The 23,537-nt window shown below is 40.7% G+C and overlaps 1 protein-coding gene across 2 annotated transcripts in view; it reads left to right on the top strand.

Moving 5' to 3' along the window:
• The window catches only part of DCTN4 (dynactin subunit 4), a 110,827-nt gene that overhangs the window by 27,047 nt on the left and 60,243 nt on the right, over window positions 1–23,537 (top strand). The window contains exons 5-10 of one of the 2 annotated variants that reach the window (XM_053718668.1): window positions 2,132–2,239; window positions 9,033–9,053; window positions 11,956–12,029; window positions 17,597–17,709; window positions 17,887–17,996; window positions 23,181–23,254. In XM_053718668.1, coding sequence (XP_053574643.1) covers window positions 2,132–2,239; window positions 9,033–9,053; window positions 11,956–12,029; window positions 17,597–17,709; window positions 17,887–17,996; window positions 23,181–23,254 — 500 coding nt within the window. The remainder of the gene's footprint in view (window positions 1–2,131; window positions 2,240–9,032; window positions 9,054–11,955; window positions 12,030–17,596; window positions 17,710–17,886; window positions 17,997–23,180; window positions 23,255–23,537) is intronic. The other variant, XM_053718669.1, reaches the window with a different exon arrangement.

Below are 23,537 nucleotides of genomic sequence, written 5' to 3'. Positions count from 1 at the left end.
AAATGGATAACATCCCTCTGTGTGTGTGACTCAAGTCTCTTTACATAATACAATCTCTTCTCCCGAGCAACATTCAATTCCACAAGTAGTTGTGTGTTTTTACCCATCTTGAAAATGCACGTGCACATAAATGAATGTAAATGGGATTCCAACTGCAGTTATTACATTAGCTTAGTAATAGTATTTGTGAAGCACAAGTAAATCATATAATGTTCTGTTATTTGTTTATTTTAGTTTCTTAATCTGTTATTAGAAAAATATACATTTTGGGACTGAAGCAGTTTATTTTTAATTTGATGAAATGATATTTTTTTAAATAAATAAGATTATACAGACATAAGTTCTATAAATAGCTTTAGGCATGTATTTTTATGGCTGGGCATTCCCTCTTAGATCTTTTGCCATCTTCTCAGCCTCTTCATCATGCTCAGGATCTTCTGCCTCTGCTGTCTAATGATTTGGATGCTAACGATCTAACATCCAGATAGGCAAATATTTTACATTACATGCTAGTAATTTGTGTGGGTCGTACTACATAGGTTCTGCAATACTTGGTTGCATTGGAGCTGTTTTTATGTGTATGTGTTGTGAGTGTATTTTCACATTTCATTTGACATATGCCACACCCAGTGCATGTACAATGCAACTTCCATATAGCTACACAAGGTCTAAGCTTAGCTCTCCTTTCTTGCCTCCCTCAACAACATCAAGGTAGCTTACAGTTCAATTGGCTATGTAAAGCTAAGAGGGCAGTTAAGGGCTTAAATCAAGGATGAAATAACTGCTATGTTTAACCCCTTGATTGCCTGTGTGTTTGATTTACATAGTGATTATTTTGTGTGTTGGATACCAGTAAGCACAATATTAGTGAGAACCCTTTACCTGCCAGTAACAAATGTCCAGCATCATCAAGATAGTTGTGTTTGCTGTACATTACCATATACCCCATCCTCATCGTAATGAATTCCCATGCAGCAGCTTTTGGGCTTGGTGCATGTAACTTACCTTTGCCAGTTTCCTCACCTGCATAGGCCATACACATGATTGTTGTCTTGATGCCTCAGGGCAAGAAGCCACATGCTATTATTGGAGCTGCAGGAATTTTCCTGGGTACTTTGGGCATGACATGATGGTAGAGAGAACTTGCAGCATATACAGCTGCTGAAATGTCTAGACTGGGTATACTGTGGCCATAAAGGAAGGTTGTGGCTTCGCAGAAAGCAACTCCTTTTCAAAAGGCTGCTGTATGGGACCAGCTGAGTACTAGAGTAGAGGCAGTCAAAGTTTTAAGTTGTCATGGAGATCTGACACCCAGAATGTTTTTTTTTTTTTTTAGCATTGGATTAATCCAGTGCTAAAAAAAAAAACATTCTGGGTGTCAGATCTCCATGACAACTTACAACTTTGACTGCCTCTACCCTAGTACTTAGGTGGGAGAATTGAGGACAGAAGCATTATTTGGGCACACTTATAGGTAGTACTATCGTATAATATCAAAGGTGGAGTACGGTATTAAAAAATTGGATTTTGTAAACTTTAAAACATAGCGTTTAATAACTGTTAAAATAATGTTGTCTACCATGCCACCATTAAACTAATATTAGACGTGGCCACACGGATCCTATCTGTGCTTAGCATTTCACCCTTTATGGTTCCAACATAATTGCATATAAGCGATCTCGCAGGTATTTTCCTTAGTAGGAGAGATAGCAGTGCTCTCTTAATTCAGTTCTGTTTTTATAAAATATTTTTATACACGTCTCCTATTAGTTTAATGGTGGCATGGTCCACAACATTATTTTAACATAGTTATTAAACGTTATGTTTTAAAGTTTACAAAATCCAATTTTTTCATACCGTACTCTACCTTTGATATTATACGGTAGTACTACCTATAAGTGTGCCCAAATAATGCTTCTGTCCTCCATTCTCCCCTTTTATATTACTTCATTTTGGCATTAGGCACTACCTCCTTGCGACACATAGGCTTGTACTTGGGGGTTTTAGGCAGTACTACCCCTTTCTTCCCACCTTCCCTATAGGTTAATAGGGACTCCTTCTTTAACTGACATTACATGATACAAACAATGTTTTACAGTTTGAACTGGAAATTAATGGCTTTCTCTTTTAGATTAACAAGTTGTTGGAATATTACCAGCAACTTGCGCAAAAAGAGAAAATTGAGCGGGACAGAAAGAAGCTGGTCCGACGCCGAAACTACATGCCACTGGCATTTTCTGTAAGTGCATTTACTTTACTACTCTTTACTTCTCAAATTACACTAAGCAGGGGATGGTTAATTCATTTTAAGATCTCTAACTTATCATATTCTGTCTAGTTGTGTATAGATATAAATCTCTGGAAGCCAGTATGGAAAATGTATTCATTTCATTGTATAATCTTATTTTTTGCTTATCTTTGTTCACGTCTGATTAAGAAGTTGAATAGAGTCATTGTGGCTGAATGTTGTACTGTGATTTGGTTTCTGTGTGAATTGTTCAATTGTTTATATTTTTCTTGTAAATTCCTTTTGATAGTTTGTTGTGTTTTTTAATAAAAGGCCATTACAGTCTCAAAATGACATGCTCTAATTAAGACAAGCGACCCTGCACCTCTGTTTTAACTCCAGCAAAGAGGTTAAACACATAGTTGAAGTAACACTTGGGACCTGCAGAACACTGCTGCTCCTGAGCAAAAAACAGAATTTATGTTTACCTGATAAATTTCTTTCTCCAACGGTGTGTCCGGTCCACGGCGTCATCCTTACTTGTGGGGATATTCTCTTCCCCAACAGGAAATGGCAAAGAGCCCAGCAAAGCTGGTCACATGATCCCTCCTAGGCTCCGCCTACCCCAGTCATTCGACCGACGTTAAGGAGGAATATTTGCATAGGAGAAACCATATGGTACCGTGGTGACTGTAGTTAAAGAAAATAAAATATCAGACCTGATTAAAAAAACCAGGGCGGGCCGTGGACCGGACACACCGTTGGAGAAAGAAATTTATCAGGTAAACATAAATTCTGTTTTCTCCAACATAGGTGTGTCCGGTCCACGGCGTCATCCTTACTTGTGGGAACCAATACCAAAGCTTTAGGACACGGATGAAGGGAGGGAGCAAATCAGGTCACCTAAATGGAAGGCACCACGGCTTGCAAAACCTTTCTCCCAAAAATAGCCTCAGAAGAAGCAAAAGTATCAAACTTGTAAAATTTGGTAAAAGTGTGCAGTGAAGACCAAGTCGCTGCCCTACATATCTGATCAACAGAAGCCTCGTTCTTGAAGGCCCATGTGGAAGCCACAGCCCTAGTGGAATGAGCTGTGATTCTTTCGGGAGGCTGCCGTCCGGCAGTCTCGTAAGCCAATCTGATGATGCTTTTAATCCAAAAAGAGAGAGAGGTAGAAGTTGCTTTTTGACCTCTCCTTTTACCTGAATAAACAACAAACAAGGAAGATGTTTGTCTAAAATCCTTTGTAGCATCTAAATAGAATTTTAGAGCGCGAACAACATCCAAATTGTGCAACAAACGTTCCTTCTTTGAAACTGGTTTTGGACACAGAGAAGGTACGATAATCTCCTGGTTAATGTTTTTGTTAGAAACAACTTTTGGAAGAAAACCAGGTTTAGTACGTAAAACCACCTTATCTGCATGGAACACCAGATAAGGAGGAGAACACTGCAGAGCAGATAATTCTGAGACTCTTCTAGCAGAAGAAATCGCAACTAAAAACAAAACTTTCCAAGATAATAACTTAATATCAACGGAATGTAAGGGTTCAAACGGAACCCCCTGAAGAACTGAAAGAACTAAATTGAGACTCCAAGGAGGAGTCAAAGGTTTGTAAACAGGCTTGATTCTAACCAGAGCCTGAACAAAGGCTTGAACATCTGGTACAGCTGCCAGCTTTTTGTGAAGTAATACCGACAAGGCAGAAATCTGTCCCTTCAGGGAACTTGCCGATAATCCTTTTTCCAATCCTTCTTGAAGGAAGGATAGAATCCTAGGAATCTTAACCTTGTCCCAAGGGAATCCTTTAGATTCACACCAACAGATATATTTTTTCCAAATTTTGTGGTAAATCTTTCTAGTCACAGGCTTTCTGGCCTGAACAAGAGTATCGATCACAGAATCTGAGAACCCTCGCTTCGATAAAATCAAGCGTTCAATCTCCACGCAGTCAGCTGGAGTGAAACCAGATTCGGATGTTCGAATGGACCCTGAACAAGAAGGTCTCGTCTCAAAGGTAGCTTCCAAGGTGGAGCCGATGACATATTCACCAGATCTGCATACCAAGTCCTGCGTGGCCACGCAGGAGCTATCAAAATCACCGACGCCCTCTCCTGCTTGATCCTGGCTATCAGCCTGGGGATGAGAGGAAATGGCGGGAACACATAAGCTAGTTTGAAGGTCCAAGGTGCTACTAGTGCATCCACTAGAGCCGCCTTGGGATCCCTGGATCTGGCCCCGTAGCAAGGAACTTTGAAGTTCTGACGAGAGGCCATCAGATCCATGTCTGGAATGCCCCACAGGTGAGTGACTTGGGCAAAGATTTCCGGATGGAGTTCCCACTCCCCCGGATGCAATGTCTGACGACTCAGAAAATCCGCTTCCCAATTTTCCACTCCTGGGATGTGGATAGCAGACAGGTGGCAGGAGTGAGACTCCGCCCAAAGAATAATTTTGGTTACTTCTTCCATCGCTAGGGAACTCCTTGTTCCCCCCTGATGGTTGATGTACGCAACAGTCGTCATGTTGTCTGATTGAAACCGAATGAACCTGGTCCTCGCAAGCTGGGGCCAGGCCTGGAGCGCATTGAATATCGCTCTCAGTTCCAGAATATTTATCGGTAGAAGAGATTCTTCCCGAGACCAAAGACCCTGAGCTTTCAGGGATCCCCAGACCGCGCCCCAGCCTATCAGACTGGCGTCGGTCGTGACAATGACCCACTCTGGTCTGTGGAACATCATCCCTTGAGACAGATTGTCCAGGGACAGCCACCAACGGAGTGAGTCTCTGGTCCTCTGATTTACTTGTATCTTCGGAGACAAGTCTGTATAGTCCCCATTCCACTGACTGAGCATGCACAGTTGTAATGGTCTTAGATGAATGCGCGCAAAAGGAACTATGTCCATCGCCGCCACCATCAACCCGATCACTTCCATGCACTGAGCTATGGAAGGAAGAGGAACGGAATGAAGTATCCGACAAGAGTCCAGAAGCTTTGTTTTTCTGGCCTCTGTTAGAAAGATCCTCATTTCTAAGGAGTCTATAATTGTTCCCAAGAAGGGAACCCTTGTTGACGGGGATAGAGAACTCTTTTCCACGTTCACTTTCCAGCCGTGAGATCTGAGAAAGGCCAGGACAATGTCCGTGTGAGCCTTTGCTTGAGGAAGGGACGACGCTTGAATCAGAATGTCGTCCAGGTAAGGTACTACTGCAATGCCCCTTGGTCTTAGCACCGCTAGAAGGGACCCTAGTACCTTTGTGAAAATCCTTGGAGCAGTGGCTAATCCGAAAGGAAGCGCCACGAACTGGTAATGTTTGTCCAGGAATGCAAACCTTAGGAACCGATGATGTTCCTTGTGGATAGGAATATGTAGATACGCATCCTTTAAATCCACCGTGGTCATGAATTGACCTACCTGGATGGAAGGAAGGATAGTTCGAATGGTTTCCATCTTGAACGATGGGACCTTGAGAAATTTGTTTAAGATCTTGAGATCTAGGATTGGTCTGAACGTTCCCTCTTTTTTGGGAACTATGAACAGATTGGAGTAGAACCCCATCCCTTGTTCTCTTAATGGAACAGGATGAATCACTCCCATTTTTAACAGGTCTTCTACACAATGTAAGAACGCCTGTCTTTTTATGTGGTCTGAAGACAACTGCGACCTGTGGAACCTCCCCCTTGGGGGAAGTCCCTTGAATTCCAGAAGATAACCCTGGGAGACTATTTCTAGCGCCCAAGGATCCAGAACATCTCTTGCCCAAGCCTGAGCGAAGAGAGAGAGTCTGCCCCCCACCAGATCCGGTCCCGGATCGGGGGCCAATATTTCATGCTGTCTTGGTAGCAGTGGCAGGTTTCTTGGCCTGCTTTCCCTTGTTCCAGCCTTGCATTGGTCTCCAAGCTGGCTTGGCCTGAGAAGAATTACCCTCTTGCTTAGAGGACGTAGCACCTTGGGCTGGTCCGTTTTTACGAAAGGGACGAAAATTAGGTCTATTTTTTGCCTTGAAAGGCCGATCCTGAGGAAGGGCGTGGCCCTTACCCCCAGTGATATCAGAGATAATCTCTTTCAAGTCAGGACCAAACAACGTTTTCCCCTTGAAAGGAATGTTTAGTAGCTTGTTCTTGGAAGACGCATCAGCCGACCAAGATTTCAACCAAAGCGCTCTGCGCGCCACAATAGCAAACCCAGAGTTCTTAGCCGCTAACTTAGCCAATTGCAAAGAGGCGTCTAGAGTGAAAGAATTAGCCAATTTGAGAGCATTGATTCTGTCCATAATCTCCTCATAAGGAGGAGAGTCACTATCGAGCACCTTAAGCAGTTCATCAAACCAGAAATATGCGGCAGTAGTGACAGGGACAATGCATGAAATGGGTTGTAGAAGGTAACCCTGCTGAACAAACATCTTTTTAAGCAAACCTTCTAATTTTTTATCCATAGGATCTTTGAAAGCACAACTATCCTCTATGGGAATAGTGGTGCGTTTGTTTAAAGTAGAAACCGCTCCCTCGACCTTGGGGACTGACTGCCATAAGTCCTTTCTAGGGTCGACCATAGGAAACAATTTTTTAAATATGGGGGGAGGGACGAAAGGAATACCGGGCCTTTCCCATTCTTTATTAACAATGTCCGCCACCCGCTTGGGTATAGGAAAAGCTTCTGGGAGCCCCGGCACCTCTAAGAACTTGTCCATTTTACATAGTTTCTCTGGGATGACTAAATTTTCACAATCATCCAGAGTGGATAATACCTCCTTAAGCAAAATGCGGAGATGTTCCAATTTAAATTTAAATGTAATCACATCAGATTCAGCCTGCTGAGAAATGTTCCCTAAATCAGTAATTTCTCCCTCAGACAAAACCTCCCTGGCCCCCTCAGATTGGGTTAGGGGCCCTTCAGAGATATTAATATCAGCGTCGTCATGCTCTTCAGTAACTAAAACAGAGCAGCCACGCTTACGCTGACAAGGGTTCATTTTGGCTAAAATGTTTTTGACAGAATTATCCATTACAGCCGTTAATTGTTGCATAGTTAGGAGTATTGGCGCGCTAGATGTACTAGGGGCCTCCTGAGTGGGCAAGACTCGTGTAGACGAAGGAGGGAATGATGCAGTACCATGCTTACTCCCCTCACTTGAGGAATCATCTTGGGCATCATTGTCATTATCACATAAATCACATTTATTTAAATGAATAGGAATTCTGGCTTCCCCACATTCAGAACACAGTCTATCTGGTAGCTCAGACATGTTAAACAGGCATAAACTTGATCAGAAAGTACAAAAAACGTTTTAAAATAAAACCGTTACTGTCACTTTAAATTTTAAACTGAACACACTTTATTACTGCAATTGCGAAAAAACATGAAGGAATTGTTCAAAATTCACCAAATTTTCACCACAGCGTCTTAAAGCTTTGAAAATATTGCACACCAATTTTGGAAGCTTTAACCCTTAAAATAACGGAACCGGAGCCGTTTTAAGCTTTAACCCCTTTACAGTCCCTGGTATCTGCTTTGCTGAGACCCAACCAAACCCAAAGGGGAATACGATACCAAATGACGCCTTCAGAAGTCCTTTATAAGTATCAGAGCTCCTCTCACATGCGACTGCATGCCATGCCTCTCAAAAACAAGTGCGCAACACCGGCGCGAAAATGAGACTCTGCCTATGCTTTGGGAAAGCCCCTAAAGAATAAGGTGTCTAAAACAGTGCCTGCCGATATTATTATATCAAAATACCCAGATAAAATGATTCCTCAAGGCTAAATATGTGTTAATAATCAATCGATTTAGCCCAGAAAAAGTCTACAGTTTAAATAAGCCCTTGTGAAGCCCTTATTTACAATCGTAATAAACATGGCTTACCGGATCCCATAGGGAAAATGACAGCTTCCAGCATTACATCGTCTTGTTAGAATGTGTCATACCTCAAGCAGTAAGAGACTGCACTCTGTTCCCCCAACTGAAGTTAATTGCTCTCAACAGTCCTGTGTGGAACAGCCATGGATTTTAGTTACGGTTGCTAAAATCATTTTCCTCATACAAACAGAATTCTTCATCTCTTTTCTGTTTCTGAGTAAATAGTACGTACCAGCACTATTTGAAAATAACAAACTCTTGATTGAATAATGAAAAACTACAGTTAAACACTAAAAAACTCTAAGCCATCTCCGTGGAGATGTTGCCTGTACAACGGCAAAGAGAATGACTGGGGTAGGCGGAGCCTAGGAGGGATCATGTGACCAGCTTTGCTGGGCTCTTTGCCATTTCCTGTTGGGGAAGAGAATATCCCCACAAGTAAGGATGACGCCGTGGACCGGACACACCTATGTTGGAGAAACTGCTGTGGATCCGCAGCACTGGTTGCACAACCCAGCAGCAGTTTCTGCTTGGGAGCTGAAGTTATCTGTGGATCCCAAGTGGTACTTCTAATATGTGTTTAACTCTTTTTGTGGGTTGTTACACACGGGTGTATGGTCCCTAATCTTAAAATTACATTCACTAACAAATTAGAGCATGTTATTTTTCAACTATAATGGTCCTTTAATTTGTATATTTCTGTACATGTTGTTTGTAACAAAATATACTTGCTTTTGTATAGTGCTTTCAGACTGTAAACATGTTTTTGCCTGGAACTCATACATGTACTTTATACTTCACATCTCTGTTGGTGTCACATCTCACCTTGGTGAAACATAATTCTTAAGTTAGTCAGTATTGACCGGTGTCTTCTTGTCTCCCCGTTACCCTCCTTTTTTTTTTGTTTTTATTGCAATCTGCTGGTAAATTTTGGGAATAATCTTCAGCAACACACTATTCATGTGGCGGTAAGTCAGAGACTTTGTGATCCCTGCATCCATCTGTACTTTCATAATTCATTCAGATACCATCAGCAGAACTAAAAAACCTATTCAGATATAATCTGCTTCTAAAGATCACACAACAACGGCTTGTTTGTCCTTGCTGGGCTATGCTTTGACTAATATCTGCTAGTGCGCACATTATTCCGGTTGGATAAAATCAGAGAATAATCCAAACCAGACATCTTGGTTTTGTGTACAACTTCCTCTTCGAAATGATAACCAATTTGTTCAGGGTTTTCTGGTTGATTACTGTTTAAAGGCCACCAAACTGGTCCCTTGACATGAATAAAAAGCATAATACTTTTCATAATTTGTGAAAAATAAAACATTTGTTAATGAGATTCTCTAAAATCAACTCCCTCACTTACCTGAAGTGTCTTCTTCCACGCTGTGCAGCTTTTTTATTTTTTGTTCCTACGGACTGAAGGCCCGCACTCATGCTCCCTTCTGCCTACACCGCGCAGAGACTGACTAAAGGTAGCGTGAGTGCGTTCCTTCAGTCTCACAACAAGCGAGTGTTACAGCTTATGACTGTATGTAGCTCTCTGCTTCTGGTAGAGCAGAGAAACCAGCTAAGGGAAAAGAGGGTAAAGGGCGTTTTTGGCATATTTTCTAAAATCATTTATTATATTTTGTTTTACAGATCATAAAAGGTAAGACTTTTAAAGGGACACTCAAGTCAAAATTTAACTTTCATGATTCAGATACAGCATGCAATTTTTAACGATTTTCCAATTTATTTCCATTATGAAAATGTGCACAATCTTTTTATATTTATACTTTTTGAATCACCAGCTCCTACTGAGCATGTGCAAGCATTTACAGAATATATGTATAGATGCATTTGTGATTGGCTGATGACTGTCACATGATACAGGAGGAATGGAAAAAGACATAACTTTGAAATGTGTCAGAAAAAAAATATACTACTCATTTGAAGTTCAGTTAGTGCTGTTGCATTGTCTTTTTATCTTGCATTTGTTGATTGTGCAAATCTACTGTGTTTACTGGTCCTTTAATTGTTTTATTCTGCAATTTTTAGGGTACCAGTTTTCGTTCCCTTAAGTAGCCCTTGTTTGTTTGTGTTTTTTCTTTTTGGAAACTAGAATCTATAGCAGGTTTTTATAAGATATTTTGGAGCTTGTGTTCTGTTATTTTTCATTATATGTGTGAAAAGGAATTGTACAGGGAAGGGCATTTTTGAATAGGAGTTGATATAAATTTATATTTTATTACCCCAAATTGGCTAAGACCCAAGTGTCTGATGTGATCTCCCATATGTGACCAATGAGAGAAATTGGACAAGAAAGGACCTGTGGATTTACCTGGTTGTTCTCTAGATGAAAATACTGGCTGTCTAAGCTTGGCGTAAAACGGACAGAGGCTTTAAAAAGCTTAGCTTATTGGCGAACTCTCTCCCAATGATTTCTTGTAGAGGCTAATGAATACTGGAACAAGATTATGTACTAGTCTCTCTCTCCCCCCCCCCCAAAAAAAAAAAACTGCCACATTTTGTATTTCTTGAAAAGTAAGTAGCCCTTTATACCCAATGAATCACTTAAAGGATCACTCACTGCAATAGAATTACATAATTACCAAGTACATAATAAAAAGACAATGCAATAGCACTTACTCTGAATTATAAATAAGCAGTAGATTTTGTTTTTCTGCCATTTTCCGGCCCCCTGAATCATGTGACAGACATCAGCCAATCAAATACTTGTAAACATATACCCTGTGAGCTTGTGCACATGCTCAGTAAGATCTTGTTCCCCAGAAAGTGTGAATATAAAAAATGTGATAATAGAAGTAAATTGGGAAAGTTTCTTAAAACTGCATGTAGTATCTGAATAACAAAACTTTATTTTGACTTGAGTGTCCCTTTTAATTTGGTTTTAAAATTGCACCTTTTTATAATGTGCGGTCCAGCACTTGGAATATTTTTAATATCAATTGTTATTAGAACTGAATATTTAATTGCAAAAACTGCTACTTTCTTGTATTTTCTGTTCTGTTTAAAAGACGTATCTTTGTAATAAAGAACCAGGTTGTTGAAGTAACAGTCTTCTATATTTTTGCCTTTAAAATAAAAGGTAATTAATTGTCTAACAAAATGAAGCACATTTAAACAGGTAAAGAAGAAAAAATAAAAATACAAAAAAATAGTAGATGTCAAAGTATAGTAATGTGCCTGTCAGCAAAGCATTAATAAAGGTACAAGTTATTAGGGAAACTATGTACCTCAGGGTGTGTGTTTGTGATGGTTGTTCCAAATGTTTGTCCCCAGTCTGTCTGTCTGTCTATACATAAGGTACATTCTTCTATAAGTCTATGGATATCGTATATCCCAAGTGTGTTTGTTCACTTAGGATCTGCATTCTATTTAAAGTATAACCCAACATTAATACTAGTAATGTATGTCATTATATTGCCAAAGAACATTGAAAACTTCTTCTTATGCTTTTGTGGTAAAAAAAGTAGCCTTTATCTTTCTGCAGGATTATTATAGTATTATAGTAAAGGTCAATCTTTTGTATATTTACAATAAGCAGAATTATTTGCAAAAAAATATAAAGTTACATAGACAAGGAAATGTCAGGAGAAAAGAGGTACATGACATACATTAAAGGGAAGGTTAACTATAAGCTCATTGGCTGAATACTGTTACTTCCTATTTATTAATTGGTTTAATATTTTTTTTGTTGAGTTAAGTGTATGCTGCTGAGGGACAATTAGTTCAGAAGTTTTGCAAAATATGGAACATTCTGTATTGCATGAAAATATTTTACCATTGAAAACATTTCAGTTATCAGGTAATAGTAGCATTAAATGATGGTGCTTAATTGCATGTGCTCTGTTGTCATAGGATAAGTATGGCCGTGGAACAAGACTTCAGCGACAGAGACCTGGAGCTCCAATCACTGCTCTGACTGGACTGACGTAAGTTGCTGTTGGAATAACAACAGACACATTTTTGGAGAAGTGTGTGCAGGTGCAGTGTGCTCAGGAAGAATTGGATTACCAAAAATCGTTGAGATTTGGAAATTATCTTTTTAAATTTTTTTAACAACCTTTAACCTGACAAAACAACATACTATTTAAAATCACTAATGTTAAAATTGTGAGTACCAGACTTTGCACGTCAGTAAACTTAGGCCATTAAAGGGACCGTCTACTTGATTTTTTTTATTGTTATTGTTTAAAAAGATAGATAATGGCTTTACTACCCATTCCCCAGCTTTCCACAAGCAATACTGTTCTATTTACTTTATAATCTCTACACCTTCAAATCTCTTCTGTTTCTAAGACCCTGCAAGTCACCTCTTATCTCAGTGCATTGTATTAGCTTTTCACAGCCAGACAGTGCTAGTTCATGTGTGCCATAAAAGATAACAACGTGCTCACTACTGTGGAATTATGCAGGAAACCACACTAATTGGCTAAGGTGCAAGTTTGTAAAAAGCACTGAGATAAGGGACAGTCTGCAGAGGCTTAGATACAAGGTAAACACACAGGTAAAAAGTGTATTAATATAGTAGTGTTGGTTATGCAAAACTGGAAAATAGGTATTAAAGGTATTATCTATTTTTTTAAACAATCTAAACTTTCAAGTAGACTGTCCCTTTTAGTACCTGAACATACAAACTTCTGGTTTATTGTGCATCATGACCTTTTAATTCTTAATTTGGTCCCATAAATGTACCTTTTGTAATTTGGTTCCTGGTGTACATTCTTTTTTCTTTCTGAAGGTAGCAACAGTCCTTACTCTTAAGATTACATCACCTGGCAACAAGGAGGAGGCAGACACCATACACCAGAACTTTAAATATCCCTCCTACTTCCTCTTCCCTCCCAGTAGTTCTTTGCCTCATCAAGGAGAGGGCAAAGATAGAGGTGTTCAATATATAATTACTGAGAGCAATCTTCAATGCTTTAATGTCATGGCATCTGCTTCGCACAGTTCCTTTCATCCGTTTTCAATCAGACAATATAACAACGGTAGTGTACATAAATCATCAGGGTGAGACACTAAGTTCTCTAGCAATGGAGGAAGTGTCTTGCATCCTAAACTTGGTGGAGATAAAACAGAGTTCAATCTCAGCTATTCACATACCTGGGGTGGAGAATTGGGAGGCGGATTACCTGAGCCGTCAAACAATTCACTCAGGGGAATAGTCTCTGTTACGGTTTCCTCCAGGCTGGCTGGAAGTTGGACCGTAGAAAAGGATGCTCCTAGCGCTCACCAAAGAATCATCAGCACCGTAGTCGGCAATCCCTGTAGCTATATAAGCTGTCCCCTACAAACATGAGTCAAAGCTGCAAGTTAGAGGGTCAGAATAGGTCTGATTAGACAATGGTAAGGTTTATCACTAAACCTAATTAGAGCTGATCCCAGCAAACTTGCATTTAGAAAGCTTCTTGAAGCTCAACAAAATTAACTCTTAATGGCACACAATGAAAACCAATGCCTCTGTAACAGTGCTCCCCCTCTGTGGAGCACTCTGCCTGTGTGGCACCTGGCTCAGCAAGTCCCATTCACTGAACCAAGTGGGAGAAAGCCAGGGACAAGCTAATTTTACAGGTCTGGGGACATAGTCTTAAAGGGGCATTGTTCACCAAAGTCACAATATGTCCCCAGACGGTTCTTAAAGGGCCATACACACCCAATAAAAGTTAATATGTTCTCAGGGGCACAATCTTCCAGGGGCCATAGTCATGAGGAAGGAGGCTGGCAAATAGGCTTCTCCACGATCCATGGAAGCAGGGCAATTTTTCATTTAAAGGGCCAGTTACAAATAGCAGTTTGTAACATATCTCCCCTTTTGGAGGGAGACTAACCAGGCACCTGACCTTCTGTCGGTCAGTGCCTAAGTTAGTCTCGCAACCCACCCACAAATAAACATTAGCAGCAAAGTAGCCCCCCCACAATAAGTAGTACTGGCCTGTAGGTTCCAGGTTGTAGGATGAAAGTGTAGCATCCTCGGCCTTCCTGGCGCAGCTGGGCAAATAGCTGGTGGTACTTGGGGGGCAGAGGCCAGCGGCACTCTGCCCTGGTGCCAGCGCTTCTGCTGGGGTGAGGGGTTTGCAGGCCAGTCCTGTAACAAGGGGGTCTGTAGGGCAGAGGCCAGCAGCGCTCTGTCCTGATGCCAGCTCTTCTGCTGGGGTGAGGGGTTTGCAGGCCAGCCCTGTAACAAGGGGGTCTGTAGGGCAGAGGCCAGCAGCGCTCTGTCCTAATGCCAGCTCTTCTGCTGGCATTAGGGAAGGGAACGTGGGGGTTAACATCTCCACTGTTAACCCTGGGCCCAAGTTAGGAGTTAGCTGGAGAATGGAGACTGGGCTCCCAATCCACTGCATCTCACTCTGCTGATGGGGGACAGGAGCAACTGTCTCTGCCCCCTGTGCTGTAAGTGCAGAGACCACGGTCCCATCTGCACGGTTGTGGGGCTTACTGTCTCCCCCTGGTGCGTTAAGCTGCCGCTGGGGAGAGGGGGTTACAAGCTCACCAAAGAATCATCAGCACCGTAGTCAGCAATCCCTGTAGCTATATAAGCTGTCCCCTACAAACATGAGTCAAAGCTGCAAGTTAGAGGGTCAGAATAGGTCTGATTAGACAATGGTAAGGTTTATCACTAAACCTAATTAGAGCTGATCCCAGCAAACTTGCATTTAGAAAGCTTCTTGAAGCTCAACAAAATTAACTCTTAATGGCACACAATGAAAACCAATGCCTCTGTAACAGTGCTCCCCCTCTGTGGAACACTCTGCCTGTGTGGCACCTGGCTCAGCAAGTCCCATTCACTGAACCAAGTGGGAGAAAGCCAGGGACAAGCTATTTTACAGGTCTGGGGACATAGTCTTAAAGGGGCATTGTTCACCAAAGTCACAATATGTCCCCAGACGGTTCTTAAAGGGCCATACACACCCAATAAAAGTTAATATGTTCTCAGGGGCCATAGTCATGAGGAAGGAGGCTGGCAAATAGGCTTCTCCACGATCCATGGAAGCAGGGCAATTTTTCATTTAAAGGGCCAGTTACAAATAGCAGTTTGTAACAGTCTCTCTAAATCAGGAGATTTTAAATCTGTTGATCACCAGATGGGGTCTTCTGGATATATGGTGAATCACAATCATATGAGATCCAGGTCGAGATCCATAGATCCTCAGGTGGAGTTGATGGACGCCTTGGCGAGTCGCTGGAGGTATTAGTTCATCTGTTCCATTCGATTGTCCTCCTACCCAGAGTGGTAACACGCCTCAAACAGGAGAATGTCTTGGCAATTCTCATAACTCCGGCTTGACCATGCAGAACCTGGTATACAGACTTAGTGCAGATGTCCAGCGATTCTTCGTGGCGATTTCCACAAAGATAGAATCTTCTATCTCAAGGTCCGCTCTTTTATGAAAACCTTCAATCTCTTGGTTTAACTGCTTGGAGATTGAATGGTTGATTCTCTTTGAGAGGTTTCTCTGACACCATAATTGATACTTTGATTTACTTTGATTCGCAAGCCTGTTAACTAGAAGGAATTTACCATACAGTGTGGAAGGTTTATCTGTCTGTGTTCTGATCGTGGTTACTCCTGGCACTCAGTGAGAATAACAAGAATTTTGCAATTTCTTCAGGAGGGTCTAGGGTAAGGGCCGCTAGTTCTATCAAGGGTCAGATTTCATCTCTCTCTGCCCTGTTACACTGTAAGTTGGCTTGTCTGCTAGACATTCAATCCTTTGCACAGGCTCTTTGTCAGTATTCGTCCAGTGGTTAAGCCTATTGTTCCTCCTTGGAGTCTTAGGGGCCTATCTATCAAGCTCCGAAAGACCCGCTGCTCCATAACCCTGTCCGCCTGCTCTGAGCAGGCGGACAGACATCGCCACAATACAACCAGATCGAGTACGATCGGGTTGATTGCTCTCCGTATTTAGCGAGGTCTGGCGGACCTGATCCGCACTGTCGGATCAGGTCCGCCAGACTTTGTTAAATAGTGGCCATAATCTGGTTCTCAGAGTTTTGCACTCTTTGGATATCAAGCTATTATCCTGGAAGTTCTTATTTGTCATTTCTTCAGCTAGAAGCATTTCTAAATTGTTAACTCTTTCTTGTGACCTGCCTTATTTGGTGTTTCATCAGGATAAGGTTGTTTTGAGAACTAGGTATGGTTTTCTACCTAAGGTTATGTCGGACAATATTAATCTGGAAATTGTAGTTCCATCTTTTTGTCCTAACCCCAGTTCTTCTAAGGAGAGGTTGTTGCACAATTTAGATGTGGTCCGGGCTTTGAAGTTTTATCTTCAGTTGACCAAGGATTTTAGTCAGTCTTCTAGTTTTGTTTGCCCTATTTGTTTGAAATGCTCAACCTACTTGGAGGTTGGTCAACAACAGTCTGCCAGAATTAATGCTGATTCCACTTGTTCTGTCTCTACTTCCTTGGCCTTCAAGAATGAGTCTTCTGTGGAACAGATCTGCAAGATTGCTACATGGTTTCCCTTGCATACCTTTACTAAGTTTTATCACTTTGATATTTTTTTGTCTGCTGATGCAGCTTTTGGCCGGAAAGTTCTCCAGAGCTTGGGTATTGGTTCCCAAAAGTAAGGTCTTGTGGACTCTCACTTCCATTGGAAAAAACAAAAATTATGATAAATTCCTTTCCTTCTTGGTAGTGAGAGTCCATGAACCTGCTCATTATATAAAAATGAATAATAAGATAGAGACGGCAGTCCCTTTTTGCACCTCCTTTTCCCTACTATCTTTCTTACTTTTCTTACTATCCTCTGCTATATGTACTACTAGCAGGAAAGGGGAAGTAGGAGGGATATTTAAAAATCTGGTGTAGGGTGTCTTTGCCTCCTACTGGTGGCCAGGTGATTTAATCCCTAGAGTAATGTCTCGTGGACTCTTACTACGAAGAAAGAAAGGTAAGAATACATTTTGTTTTTAAAAGCCAATTATTAACTTTACGACTGAAAATAAACATTTTGTTTCCTGTTATACCTTTAAGATTGTAGTTGGTGTAAAACAGGACATGCTTGAAACTATTTGTAGATTTAAAGGGGCATTTAACACCTTGAGATGTTCATATACAGTACAAGTAAATTGTGAATTTTACTAATTCTCAGAGCTGGAAAGCACACTGCAGACTTTCTCAAGGCTAACCCCGTTACATATATTTCTCTTATTAGCTCTAACAGATAACAGCTGTGAAACAATTTAACTTTATACTAACTGCAGACGTGAGCCCTGATTTCGCCTACAATTTTTTTTTTTTTTTTTTTTGGAGGGAGGGTGCTAATGCTTGATTATTAGATACTGACAAGGAAATGGAACTCCCCTGGGATTTTATATCAATGCCATAGAACATAGTGGAGATATCTAGTACAGGCAGTCTTTAGACTAGAACAAATGTGTAAAATATTTTATAAACTTTAGAACTGGGATGATATATTTTTATTGTCTGGTGAATATAAACAATAATGTTCTAGTTATTTTACCTTAAATTATTCTTTGTTTTCAGTCTCAAAGAAGGAGAAGATCAGAAGGAAATAAAGATTGAGCCTGCACAGGCACTGGAGGAAGTGGAGCCATTGCCAGATGACTATTATACCAGGCCTATTAATTTAACAGAGGGTAATGTAGCCTGCATCATACATTAATCTGCACCACCATATGATGATTAATTTAACACTTCCTATTTTTTTTACTTGAAGTCATTGAAAAGGTTGTGATGACTGTACCGAAACCTGTTGGTCTTTTTCAGGATTTCACAGATTTTCTATAATAATTTGAATCCTTTCCTGGTTACAGTTACCACCCTAGACCAGCGCTTGCTGCAGGCTGACTTCCAGCCAATATGTGCCTCTCAGCTGCACCCGCGCCACAAACACCTGCTAATCAAGCACTCTCTAAGGTGCCGGGTGGGTAAATTTAGCTTACAGTGTGTGTATATATGTGTTTGTATGTTTGTGTGTGTATATATATGATCGTATATCGGGCTTTATGCACAACTGCTTGGTAATGTCCGTTTTACCTGGGTGATCGTAGGATTACCCCATATCTAACTTTACAATGTAAAGTAGTGAGTGTACAGCCTGTATAACAGTGTAAATTTGCTGTCCCCTCCAAAAAAAACCAACACGCAGCCATTAATGTTTTAACCGTTGGCAACAAAAGTGAGTACACCCCTAAGTGGAAATGTCCAAATTGGGCCCAAAGTGTCAATATTTTGTGTGGCCACCATTATTTTCCAGCACTGCCTTAACCCTATTGGGCATGGAGTTCACCAGAGCTTCACAGGTTGCCACTGGAGTCCTCTTCCACTTCTCCATAACGACATCACGGAGCTGGTGAATATTAGAGACCTTGCGCTACTCCACCTTCCGTTTCAGAATGCTCAATAGGGTTTAGGTCTGGAGACATGCTTTACCAGTCCATCACCTTTACCCTCAGCTTTAGTAAGGCAGTGGTTGTCTTGGAGGTGTGTTTGGGGTCATTATCATGTTGGAATGCTGCCCTGCGGCCCAGTCTCCGAAGGGAGGTGATCATGCTCTGCTTCAGTATGTCACAGTACATGTTAGCATTCATGGTTCCCTCGATGAACTGTAGCTCCCCAGTGCCGGCAGCACTCATGCAGGCCCAGACCATGACACTCCCACCACCATGCTGACATGCTTGACTGTAGGCAAGACACACTTGTCTTTGTACTCCTCACCTGGTTGCCGCCACACACGCTTGACACCAACTGAACCAAATAAGTTTATCTTGGTCTCATCGGACCACAGGACATGGTTCCAGTAATCCATGTCCTTAGTCTGCTTGTCTTCAGCAAACTGTTTGCGGGCTTTCTTGTGCATCATCTTTAGAAGAGGCTTCCTTCTGGGACGACAGCCATGCAGACCAATTTGATGCAGTGTGCGGCGTATGGTCTGAGCACTGACAGGCTGACCCCCCACCCCTTCAACCTCTGCAGCAATGCTGGCAGCACTCATATATGTATTTCCCAAAGACAACCTCTGGATAAGATGCTGAGCATGTGCACTCAACTTCTTTGGTCGACCATGTTGAGGCCTGTTGTGAGTGAAAACTGTCCTGTGAAACCGCTGTATGGTCTGGCCCACCATGCTGCAGCTCAGTTTCAGGGTCTTGGCAATCTTCTTATAGCCTAGGCCATCTTTATGTAGAGCAACAATTCTTTTTTTCAGATCCTCAGAGTTCTTTGCCATGAGGTGCCATGTTGAACTTCCAGTGACCAGTATAAGAGTGTGTGAGAGCGATAACACCAAATTTAACACATCTGCTCCCCATTCACACCTGAGACCTTGTAACACTAACGAGTCACATGGCACCGGGGAGGGAAAATGGATAATTGGGCCAAATTTTGACATTTCCACTTAGGGGTGTACTCTCTTGTTTCCAACGGTTTAGACATTAATGGCTGTGTGTTATTTATTTTTTAAGTTATTTTGAGGGGACAGCAAATTTACACTGTTATACAGGCTGTACACTCACTACTTTTCATTGTAGCAAAGTGTCATTTCTTCAGTGTTGTCACATGAAAAGATATAATAATATATTTACAAAAATGTGAGGGGTGAGATACTGTATGTGTGTGTATGTATGTATGTGTGTGTGTGTATGTGTGTATATATATATATATATATATATATATATATATATATATATATATATATATATATATATATATATATATATATATATATATATATATATATATATATATATATATATATATATATATATATATATATACCGGTGTGTGTATATATATATGTGTGTATATATATATATATATATATATATATATATTGTAACAGTCTCTGGTGAACTCTGCACTCACTTTATGTTACAGCCGCCCAGGGTGCATCCAAACAACATTCAGTAATAACAGCAAAAAGAGCACTCGCCGGGACTATCACTGATATAGCATAATGAGCTTTTTATTTATACAGGTAACGTTTCGGGGATTCCAACCCCGTCCTCAGACCTTACATAACACACAATAAGTCTTACCTTAAATACCCTCCACCGACTGAGCATATCGCTGTACCGGAAGTCGACCGGCGTTCTGCCCGCACCACTGCGCATGCCCAGAGCGTCGGCAAGACAACCGGACCCAGCGTCATGCTTGAAAAAATATACACGTAACACCGTGGTTAAAAACATGAACATGGAGTAAGTGGAAAACAATGCAGCCTCACGTTTAATCTAAAGTAAGCACAAGAAATTACCTGCTAACCTAATATATAAATTTCGATACTAGAACACATATTACCTTGTGATATTTGTACCTGAGGTAACAAAGAGCTGAATAGTTGTATCATTTTATTGCATTTACTTGCCTATGAACCGATACTACCCATCATCTTAAATATATTTCAATTTTTTAGCTACACATACTAATAGATCCTAGATCCTAAGGAGCACTATATATTTCCTAAGCAGACAATACGGAGATATAACAACCTATAGAATCTGTATACCTGAATACACTGTTTGTCTGATGTCTATTCTGCAATAACCTTGCTAGTGAATTAGGGGCCAAATCAATTGCTAAAATTATTGGGTACTATAGAAAACAGTGCCAGTCTAGGTGGGTATTAAGCCCACCAGGTACAATAGTACCTAAATTAAATATCCATCTCGATTCGCACTGGAGCAAGATCCTGTCTCTATCTCCACCCCTCGTAAGTGGTGGTATGTGATCTATGATCACGTATCTCAAGTCTGCCACCGTATGGCCCTTCAGCGCAAAATGTCGTGCAACTGGTTGTTCCGAATCGTGATTTTTAATTGCCAATCGGATTGCCGTGCGGTGATTAGCCATACGGGTGCGGAGGTCGTCAATAGTTTTTCCGACATAGAATAACCCGCACGGACAATGTAACAAATACACAATATGTGTGGTCGTGCAGGTTACTCTGTCGGATGGTATATCTCTGGTTAGTTGTAGGATGGGTAAAAAATGTGGCATTCGTTAGACCATTGCACGTAGTGCAACCCATGCACTTGTAACAACCAGGCTTGGAAGTCTGTAACCAGTTCTTTTTTGTGTAGTTGTGGACCGGTTCCACTTTTACCAGGATATCACGTAGTGATCTTGCTCTTCTGTATCCCACTTGAGGGTGCAAAGTCCCTTTGAAAGTTAACTTTTTATCGCTCTCTATAATGTTCTAATTCTTTTTCACCAGCTGATGCATGTTGTATTTGTCAGCAGTGTACTCAGTAGATAGCGTCATTCTTTGATTTTGCTTCCGAGTTCCACTCGTCTGTAGAGCCTCATCTTGAGACATAGAGGTAAATCGTCCCAGATGCTTATCAATCTTCTTTTCTTGATAGCCTCTCTTCAGGAATCTTGATTTTCAGATGCACTACCCATCTCACAATTTAAGAGGGTCATTCGAAACAACAGCAATCAAGAAAGTGCACAACAACAACTTCAGGAGATGAAATCAAGATTCCTGAAGAGAGGCTATCAAGAAAAGAAGATTGATAAGCATCTGGGACGATTTACCTCTATGTCTCAAGATGAGGCTCTACAGACGAGTGGAACTCGGAAGCAAAATCAAAGAATGACGCTCTCTACTGAGTACACTGCTGACAAATACAACATGCATCAGCTGTTGAAAAAGAATTGGAACATTATAGAGAGCGATAAAAAGTTACCTTTCAAAGGGACTTTACACCCTCAAGTGGGATACAGAAGAGCAAGATCACTACGTGATATCCTGGTAAAAGTGGACCCGGTCCACAACTACACAAAAAAGAACTGGTTACAGACTTCCAAGCCTGGTTGTTACAAGTGCATGGGTTGCACTACGTGCAATGGTCTAACTAATGCCAAATTTTTTACCCATCCTACAACTAACCAGAGATATACCATCCGACATAGAGTAACCTGCACGACCACACATATTGTGTATTTGTTACATTGTCCGTGCGGGTTATTCTATGTCGGAAAAACTATTGACGACCTCCGCACCCGTATGGCTAATCACCGCACGGCAATCCGATTGGCAATTAAAAATCACGATTCGGAACAACCAGTTGCACGACATTTTGCGCTGAAGGGCCATACGGTGGCGGACTTGAGATACGTGATCATAGATCACATACCACCACTTACGAGGGGTGGAGATAGAGACAGGATCTTGCTCCAGTGCGAATCGAGATGGATTTTTAATTTAGGTATTATTGTACCTGGTGGGCTTAATACCCACCTAGACTGGCACTGTTTTCTATAGTACCCAATAATTTTAGCAATTGATTTGGCCCCTAATTCACTAGCAAGGTTATTGCAGAATAGACATCAGACAAACAGTGTATTCAGGTATACAGATTCTATAGGTTGTTATATCTTCGTATTGTCTGCTTAGGAAATATATAGTGTTCCTTAGGATCTAGGATCTATTAGTATGTGTAGCTAAAAAATTGAAATATATTTAAGATGATAGGTAGTATCGGTTCATAGGCAAGTAAATGCAATAAAATGATACAACTATTCAGCTCTTTGTTACCTCAGGTACAAATATCACAAGGTAATACGTGTTCTAGTATCGAAATTTATATATTAGGTTAGCAGGTAATTTCTTGTGCTTACTTTAGATTAAACGTGAGGCTGCATTGTTTTCCACTTACTCCATGTTCATGTTTTTAACCACGGTGTTATGTGTATATTTTTTCAAGCATGACGCTGGGTCCGGTTGTCATGCCGACGCTCTGGGCATGCGCAGTGGTGCGGGCAGAACGCCGGTCGACTTCCGGTACAGCGATATGCTCAGTCGGTGGAGGGTATTTAAGGTAAGACTTATTGTGTGTTATGTAAGGTCTGAGGACGGGGTTGGAATCCCCGAAACGTTACCTGTATAAATAAAAAGCTCATTATGCTATATCAGTGATAGTCCCGGTGAGTGCTCTTTTTGCTGTTATTACTATATATATATATATATATATATATATATATATATATATATATATATATATATATATATATATATATATATATATATATATATATATATATACATATATATATACATTTTTTCTCTTTCTTATTGTGTTTTTTTTGTTTTGTTTCCTCACAGAAGTGTGAACACAATCTGAGTAAACCAGAATTTAATCCAACATCTATCAAGTTTAAGATCCAGCTGGTAGCTCTGTGAGTCTACATTTGCATACTTGTTCTGTTTTTAATTTGGGATCTTTTCCGTGTTTATAGGAAGTTGTGTGCATTTTGCTGGAAAAACATGTATAAGATTTTACACAATACATATGAAATGTAGGGCGGTATATGTAAATACTTGCTGATTTATAAAACTGCACAGGTTCAATAATAATTACACCTTTTGACGCTGTTTGTAAAATCTGTTTTCTACATTTTAGTTTTTGTAATTTTAATAAGTTATGTTTTTCAATTTACTGCATTTAAATCTCATACACTA

Source organism: Bombina bombina, chromosome 6 (assembly GCF_027579735.1).
Source record: "Bombina bombina isolate aBomBom1 chromosome 6, aBomBom1.pri, whole genome shotgun sequence".
Classification (NCBI taxonomy): domain Eukaryota; kingdom Metazoa; phylum Chordata; class Amphibia; order Anura; family Bombinatoridae; genus Bombina; species Bombina bombina.
The sequence above is the reverse complement of the archived record's forward strand: the minus strand, read 5'-3'. Positions and strand labels throughout refer to the sequence as shown.